Consider the following 8,574-nt stretch of genomic DNA (forward strand, 5'->3'; position numbering starts at 1 on the left):
ATTATGCCTTAATTTTAAATAATACTTTGACTTGAAGAAGCTATAATGTTAAAAAAAAACAACATTTGAATATTTTCCTCAAAAGGTACAAAAGGTCAAAGTACAGTTATTTTTCCTTTTTATGTACTTCCTTGAAACCAGTGATGCCTGTAAAACTGTTTAATGATCTGCTGGCTGCTGTCTACCTGTGTGTATCCAGCTGTCCAGCCCAGTGAGGGTCGAGTGGGTGTCGCACGGAGTCTGAGTCGCCAAGGAAATGATGTCACGGATCACCCAGGCTTCTGTAACTCAGGGTGGGGTGGGATAGAGGAGTACAGGGGCCAGCGGACGTACTCCCCCTGCGTGCAACAGTCCCAGGTAAATATAACATCTTCTGCACCATGTATTGTGCTTGTGTGTATGTCCTGCTCCATGTTTCACTGTTCTCTGTACGGGTGGTTACATGTTCGTGTGTGTTGTTTGTTACAGCATCACATATTGTACAGGAGTGACAGTGCTGACTACAGGGCGCAGGGCCCTGACATGGACAGCGGGGTTGAGGCTGGGAGTGACATGACCCCACCCACTCCCGCCTTCCCCATCTCTCCCCCAACACCTTATGGTAAGTACTGTATGTTTCCTGTGCCATTGTAGATCGATTTCTTTTATATTTATGTGTTGGTTAGGTTTGACTAAATGTCCCTTCATTGTTTTCTTTGTGTTTTCAGTGAAAAATATGTCAGAATTGACTCACCTCAGGCAAACGCTGTCTCCTAGCATCCAGCCTTATGGAGGGTACAGAACAGATCATGGTAGGTTTTAAATGGCGGTGATGAAGAATCCCTGTCCTGGCCTCAGCTCTGTGCAGTGGACGGGTCTGCTTCAGTGCTCTTCTTTTTTTCTCGTAATTGTTGATCGGGTGGAGAAGAAGCACGTTTGAGTGGGCTGAGCGTCAGTCTCGCACAAATGTCATTCCATTGTGAACTTAAAAAATGATTTGATCATCTATTTCTAAGCCCATGGATTTGTGGAATCTTATTACAGGAAGTCAAACTTTTGATGAAGTTTACCAAAAAAAAAAAGAAAAGCAAAAAACAGACCTGACTGTGTTCTTTGTTTTCCCCTGTACCTCTGTGTACCTCTGAACTTGTGTTTTTCCCCTCAACCAATTAAAGATAGTGAGTGACAAAAAGACACACAGTGAGTAGGAGGTAATTGCTACCTCTCCTTTCATGTCTGCCCTGCGACTGCACATTCACTATCAGAGCTATTTTCGGTCCCTCTTTGCTTTACCTTATAATGGTGACTATTGTTGTTTTTGGAATTTTTAGCTGCTTTGAGAAAGAGGCCCGAAACAAAGATGTCTCATAAATAAAAAAAGAAGGGAGATTCCTAACCAGTCTCTGCTCTTCATGTGTGGTTTTTGGAGAATGTCTGCGTGGTCACAGCCTGCAGAGAAAACTTTTTTAGACACAACAGTGTTGTTCTTTGGATTAAAGCTGAGACATTTTTGTTTCTTTTTGTAGTGACTTTTTTTTTCTCTGGTATTTATCTGAGGAGGAACACGCCCTGGCAATGAAATTCTCAGAGATGGAAAAGGTGGAGCATTTATAGCGCTTTATGGCACCAGCATTTGATGTAAATTCCAAAATTCGTTCCTATTTTTATTATTTACACAATTTTTGTCATAGTTTTATCAAGTTTTTACATTTGGTTTAGTGCATCTCTGCTGATGTATATGCTTTAAGTTCCCTTTGTTTCCAATGATTTCCAAGATTTCCAATGTCTCGAATTACCCTCATACAGATACATAATCTCTCCATGAACCTAACCTTTACTTTCATTTTCACTCTACTTTGACCTCTTATGGACTTGTTTCCATAGTGATCTAAAAGGTTGTTGGGCCTGGGAACATATCTGTGGCCCTCCTGTGCCTCTTACTACCTCAGACACCCACGCAAGAATCACCACATTCAGTCCTGCCACATCGCCATGGTTACTGTGGGTCAGGAAGCATGACACAAAAAAACTTTTCTTCCCCCATGAAAGTGTCTCTGTGTACACAGAGGGGAAATGGGGACAAGAAGAAACCAGCAACTCTTTCAGCTTTGCACCTCTCATTCCTATAAAAGCAACCCAGAGAAAACCCAGTTGTAAAGCTTGAGTTGGAACATGAGCTTTTACATTTATGGCACTCAGTAGCTCCAGGCTACGACTGATTGATTGAAATAAAGTTTTTAGATAAGTATGTCAGGGGGCTTTTAATTCTTAGCTGTAACAGAGTCTGATTTGTTTGACTCCGTAGGTTGTGGCAGGGATAATGGGTAATTGTTTTTTATATAGATTGATTGCTAGGTTCAAGGCCATGTGGACAGTTTTGATTTCATTTCAACTGCAATATTGATTGTTCGTTACTGGAAAGAACCCAGAGCTCTCTCCAGAGGGATTTTGTTTCCATGCTCCATTTTTTCCGCATCATACTGTCTACATTTTTTGTGCAGATTTCCCCTCAGCATTTCTTGTGTATCTGTGTTTTAGATTCAATGTATTTTTTTATTTCTTAAAACATTTAAGACAAAAACAGTACATAACTGAATGTAATCAATAAATGTCCTTCAATTTATATATATCAATTTATATATATTTTCTTCTTCTTGTCCTGACACAGAGCCCCGGGGATACTCCGAGATGATCGGTCATGTAGGAGTTGACGGTTTACCAGACTCTTCCATCAACTGCCACAGGACGCTAAGTGCTACACACTCTGCCTCTATTGTTGGGACCATTCAGCGGACAGACAGGTACAGATCTGTCCTACATAGCACCATTGACCATTTTGTATTGCTAGAGGGCAGAATTTCCAAAAAAAGCTTCAGACTAGATTGTTGATTTCCAGTGGGATCAATAGGACTAGCAGCACTACAAGTCTACAAGTCTTCTGCTTCGGTCTTCAGCTTAAGTCTGTTTCAGTGCACCCCAATTTGCACATAAAAGAGTGGAAACAAAAAAGGACTTTAAATACCACAAAAAAAGTTGTTACACTTGGCTGAGCTGGTAATGTTTGTGTATTGATTTAAAAGCAAAATGCCACTGAGTGCAATGGAAACAAACTTAGTGAATAAATAATGACATGAGGTCACTCGTCGCTGGAGGGACAAAAAATGGGGGCAGACCAAAAAAATCTGATCTGTGTGAAGACTAATGTTCCTCAAATTACTATGTGATAGAAACAGATGTGCGATATTTACCTCATGCTGTCCCACATGGTTTTCCATTGGCGATCTGATCTTTTAATTGTTTGCATTGGCAATTTGATGGTACCCAACAGGATGGACCTTGATGCACGCAACTTTATTACTTAATACTTAATATTTGCAGTACTGGATTGAAATGTGTGTTAATTTGCAGTTTCTTTTGCAGATTTTGTGGAATTTTACTTAAAATTTGTTTGCTTGTAAATTTGACCAATCTTTATGTATAATATGTTTACAACCTTTGTTTTTTTCAAAGTTCATCCATGAACCAGTCCTGGCCAGAGCATCCCGTCCTGAGCCGACATGCCTCTCTGAGCAGCTACCCCGCTGCCAGACAACCACCGCAGCACTCCATGTCACTGGACTATGGCCACCACTCTCCTCCCTTACACCAACCCCACATCCACCCTGCCCCCAACGCCCACAGCTCTCCTCGAAGCAGCCAGCGAAGCCGCATGGCTCGCTATGCGCTCAGCCGCAGTCCTGCTCAGAGCTTTGACGAGCAGGATGACTACGGCACAGACTGTCCAAACTCCACCTCTTCTCTGCTTGGAAACGGAGGTATGGACAGAGAACTTTTGACCGCTATGGATGGGCAGAATCAGTCACACTTGCCCCAGGTGCAGCCTCCACTTCTGCCTGAAAAGAAGAGGGCGTCAGATGGGGAGCATTCACTGGGAACAGCGTCTCCAGCCCTCAGTGGCTTCTCGAGTCCCCACAGTGGCAGCTCCCTGAGTATTCCCTTCCCCAACGTTTTGCCTGACCTCTCAGCGCAGCTGCCAGGCACAGCATCACCCCTGCCAGGTAAGCTACAGTCCCCTAATGAACGCCCTCATTGGTGTCGCACGGCTTAATGACAACACTAATGAATCCTGTACTGATTACTTAGCTGATAATTGTGTGTTTTCCAGATGTACTGGCCAGCAAGCAGGTTACTGTGAAATTTGTGCAGGACACATCAAAATTCTGGTACAAGCCAGACATCTCAAGGGATCAAGGTAGGTTTCTAGTATCCACTTTTGTTTCAAGGTAATAATAGTAAGAACAGAAACTGTAGAGTGGCCTCACAATCATGTTTCTCTGCACTCAGCCATTTCAGTTTTGAAGGACAAGGAGCCTGGATGCTTCATTGTGCGGGACAGCCATTCCTTCAGAGGGGCTTATGGACTTGCAATGAAGGTGGCTACGCCCCCACCCTCAGTTCTCCAACAGACCAAGAAAGGTACAGTAGGTGCAATTGTAAATGGTTATTAACACTAATTTGCTAAAATAACATCCAGTTTAATATTATATCTCAGAGCAATTTCTAGTAAGTTAAATGTTAAATGTATTTGTATTTTCAAATGAAAAGATTGTCATATTATTATAGTGAAAATATCAGAGATTGGTCCAGTACAGACATCCTGGGAATTATACATCCCACAGCCACACACAAAGCCATCTACAGTTACAGCCCACTGTACTCACCTTCATGCTGGAACATGAGAGTCCCTCCCTGTGTTTGTGTGCAAGAGCTCCTCACTCTGCGTTTCTCTCCTGGGCATCATACGTTGAAGCCAAACAGACCCCTTTTGCCTGTTAGACTTAGATGTACAGCTAATGTTTCACCACTTAACAAAGGATGTGCTGGGTCCATAAGCCTACTGTGATCCCAGAGCTTTCTCCTGGGAAGCTCTCTGTCCCACATAACTCAGTCTGATATAGATGTAATATCCATGGACCGGGATGAAAACAGGCTGTTGTTTTTATTTACTTCCTAGTGTTGTTTGTTTAGCATATTCAGGAAATACGGGGAGGGATTCTCTGGAAAGAAAACAAAGTCTCTAGAGGAATCTGGCCAAACATTCTCTGGCCATGTTTCAACATGAATACAAAGGCTGATTGAGTGATGATAGAGATTCACACATCACTTTTGTCTTATTCAAAAAAAGAAGAAGAGAATATTAAAATCCCACACGATGTGCACTGGACTATATATTAGGCATATTTTTCTGCCAAAAGCAACACATGAGGGCACAAAGGATGCCCCCATGCCCTTCCTGTACCAGCCCACCACAGAGTTCAACCCTTTTATTTTATCCCCCGCTCACACCTGTCCTTTTGTTTGCCTTCACCCCTTTGCAGTCCAATGGCACCTGTGGTGACATCATGACACGGTCCTTCTCCACACTTTAAGCTTAGAGCATTGTAGCTCCTTATAAGTGTGAAACCCAACCCACCTTAAGGAGCGGGCCTTTCTCCGAGCCTTTGTGTCGGGACATTCCTCACATAGACTCCTCCTGCCCCCTCAGAGGCGCTTCTGTTGAACCATAATCCCATTAATCTCAGGAGAGATTGAATGTAGCGATTTAATATGTTTTATGTAACTCTTCAAGGCTGGGAAATTACACGTTGTACTGAGATAAATGCTTGGAGCTTTTATTTAGGTCAGAGAAAATCTAGGGTGTCAAATGGAGGACAGTTTTGCTAAAACAAGCCGCAGACTATTGTGAGGAAATAATTATCTCTCATATCTCTTTCTGCATCTTCTAAGGGTCCGTTTTTTTTTTTTCCAACAGGAGGTGATCTATCCAATGAGCTGGTTCGCCACTTCCTGATTGAGTGTACACAGAAAGGAGTGAGGTTGAAGGGTTGCCCCAATGAGCCTTATTTTGGTGAGTACCAACCCTGTTAGAACCTCTCCTTTCACACAGTGCCACCACATGGCTGTTTGGCTACAGTGCACAGAGTGAAAGACTTGAGGCAGCACACTGCCCTCCAATGGTCAGCAGTGCATTGTACCATTATTTCACTGTATTGTATTTGTCTTCTTTGTGGTGATGTTTTTGCTCTTTTTTTTTTTTTTCAGATATGCAATTATGTTTGCATGTGACAGTTGCAGACATTTTGCAGTGTAAACAGTCATAAATGTTGCACACTGTTGCAGTAAAGTACTAAAAATGCAAAATTGATGTGGGAATAATGCATAAAATTTCACCACAGTATTGATTTGATATCTTATTGTTTTGCAGGAAGCTTAACTGCGCTGGTCTGCCAGCATTCAATCACTCCCTTGGCCCTGCCCTGCAAACTTATCATACCTGATAGAGGTAAATGCTCAACACACAGTCACAGAGCTAATTTTATCGAGGAAGATTATGGTCATTGTTATGGTTGCTTAGTTATTGTGTTTACCCACATCTACCAGTCTGTCTGCTTAGCCTTTAGCAATTTTATTTGTTGATGTAGCTGCTGTGGTTTTTGCTTTTCTTGTTCCATAGATCCTCTTGAAGATGTTGTGGAGACTACCTCACAATCAGTCACCAACTCTGCTGCTGAGCTGCTAAAACAGGGTGCAGGTAATCTAATTTAATCTTTTGCTTTTAATAGACATTATGAAATGGCAATGATGGCACTACATAAACACTGACACAAACCTTGTGTGGAATTCTTCGACACTTTTGGAAACACGTCTTTCCTTGTCCTGTTATTATAGACTGTGGGATTTAGTCCCTGACGCAGACTGCACTTGCTCTACAGTTATTTGGGCTTAGCGGTTGTCATCGGAGTGTAATTTGAATCTGTGCGTTCCTGCAGCCTGTAATGTGTGGTACCTATGCTCCGTGGAGATGGAGTCACTAACGGGCGTCCAGGCGGTGCAGAAAGCCACCAGTATGACTCTGGGCTCCAACCCTCCACCAACGTCCACTGTAGTCCACTTCAAAGTGTCCTCCCAGGGGATCACCCTCACTGACAACCAGAGGAAGTGAGTACCACACAGGCATGTCCACGCCATGCGTACAAGCAGAGACCCTTTTTCTTCCAATAACCACCCTGCTGTCTCCTTTTTAGGCTCTTCTTTAGGAGGCATTACAATGTCAGTACGGTCATATTTTGTGCATTGGACCCTCAAGATAGAAAGTGAGTATTGCTGATTTAAAATGTAAAATGTGAACACATGTAATTGAGAGTTTTGGTCATGGTTATTTTTAGGCAAAGTTGTTGTTATTCCAATCAGGTGTGGTATGTCAAAATGTATCCTGGAAAATCACAACAAGGGCAGGAAATGACAGTGAACTTTAAAAAAAAAAAATGCATTGCTACTGTTAATTTTTAATGTGCAGGTGGAAAGTAAGTTTTAGTGAATTTAAATAGTTCTACGAGGCAAATAAGACTTATCCTCTTTTCACTGCTCACAGGTGGAAAAAAGATGGCTGCCCTGCGGCAAAGTAAGTAAATTATTATTATTTTTGCATTACTGCAACCAGAGCAGGTATTTTTAATGCGACGTGGTCAGTTTGAGGCAGATGACATTGCTGCTATTAAGTACTTTGCTCCACCTCTGCAGGATCTTTGGCTTTGTGGCGAGGAAAACCGGCACCTCCATGGACAATGTATGTCACCTGTTTGCAGAGCATGACCCCGAGCAGCCAGCGAGCGCCATCGTCAACTTTGTTTCCAAGGTGATGATCGGCTCGCAGAAGTGTAAGTAGGCCCGCCTCGGACTGAGCTGATCACCTGGACAGACTGTTACTAAGAGTAGAAAACAGGAACTAAAGACTGAAAGGCTGAACAAAGGACAAATGTAAGGAGTGAAGATGGTGATGACCTGGACATTAACTGTGGATATTAACTGGATATTACATACGTAATAATTACATACCAGCACCAGGGCATTTAATGACATTGTTTATAGAAAAATATAAATCCCCTTCTATTCTGTTGTTTTTCTTTCCTGTAAAATGAACTGTAAAGTAGCCAAGTAAGAAAACAACAAAATCATAAGAAATATGTCATTCTTTTTTTAACTGTATTGTCTTATACAGTTAGGTATATTCATTCTAAACATGTTTTAAGAACGTAACACAGATAACGCAAAAGCTGCTTTTCTCATTTGTGCATAGAATTTTTATGGACAAATCAAGAAAATCCTACCATGTTGCATGTCATTTTTTCCCTAATATTTAATCGAAACAAAGTTTGTTCAAGCTATTAACGGTCTGTAAAGTTGTAGCTGATGTAGAAGCACCTCTGTGCTGTATCTGTCCAGCATGCAGTATTTTGTTGTGGAGCTGAAAATATGGGAGAGCATTGCAACAGATATGTATAATTTGGACTTTGGGACAGGCTACATCATACAGGATTATCTTATTTTATCTATGCAATGTAAAATTTTTATTTTTTTAAACCACAGCCCTCTGTACATGTGCAGCATGTATGTGGCTTCTCTGAACCTGTTAAGTCATTTTCTTATTACTGTGTATGTGAATATGACCACTTTTGAAGCTGTTGGCATCATTTTCATGAATGTGTGTGTGTGTGTGTGTGTGTGTGTGTGTGTGTGTGTGTGTGTGTGTTGAAA

The 8,574-nt window shown here is 41.9% G+C and overlaps 1 protein-coding gene across 1 annotated transcript in view; it reads left to right on the forward strand.

Annotated features, from left to right (window-relative positions):
* Positions 1 to 8,309, forward strand: part of LOC139214145 (tensin-3-like) — a 31,430-nt gene extending 23,121 nt beyond the window's left edge. The window contains exons 15-28 of the mRNA XM_070844904.1: positions 200 to 357; positions 469 to 601; positions 708 to 791; positions 2,648 to 2,780; positions 3,490 to 4,037; positions 4,145 to 4,231; positions 4,324 to 4,455; positions 5,792 to 5,887; positions 6,245 to 6,322; positions 6,494 to 6,571; positions 6,810 to 6,978; positions 7,065 to 7,133; positions 7,412 to 7,441; positions 7,561 to 8,309. Of these exons, the coding sequence (XP_070701005.1) occupies positions 200 to 357; positions 469 to 601; positions 708 to 791; positions 2,648 to 2,780; positions 3,490 to 4,037; positions 4,145 to 4,231; positions 4,324 to 4,455; positions 5,792 to 5,887; positions 6,245 to 6,322; positions 6,494 to 6,571; positions 6,810 to 6,978; positions 7,065 to 7,133; positions 7,412 to 7,441; positions 7,561 to 7,705 (1,940 nt within the window). The 3' untranslated portion in view covers positions 7,706 to 8,309. The remainder of the gene's footprint in view (positions 1 to 199; positions 358 to 468; positions 602 to 707; positions 792 to 2,647; positions 2,781 to 3,489; positions 4,038 to 4,144; positions 4,232 to 4,323; positions 4,456 to 5,791; positions 5,888 to 6,244; positions 6,323 to 6,493; positions 6,572 to 6,809; positions 6,979 to 7,064; positions 7,134 to 7,411; positions 7,442 to 7,560) is intronic.
* Positions 8,310 to 8,574: the final 265 nt, after the last annotated feature.

The sequence above is a fragment of the Pempheris klunzingeri genome, chromosome 15, assembly GCF_042242105.1.
Source record: "Pempheris klunzingeri isolate RE-2024b chromosome 15, fPemKlu1.hap1, whole genome shotgun sequence".
In the NCBI taxonomy this organism is placed as follows: domain Eukaryota; kingdom Metazoa; phylum Chordata; class Actinopteri; order Acropomatiformes; family Pempheridae; genus Pempheris; species Pempheris klunzingeri.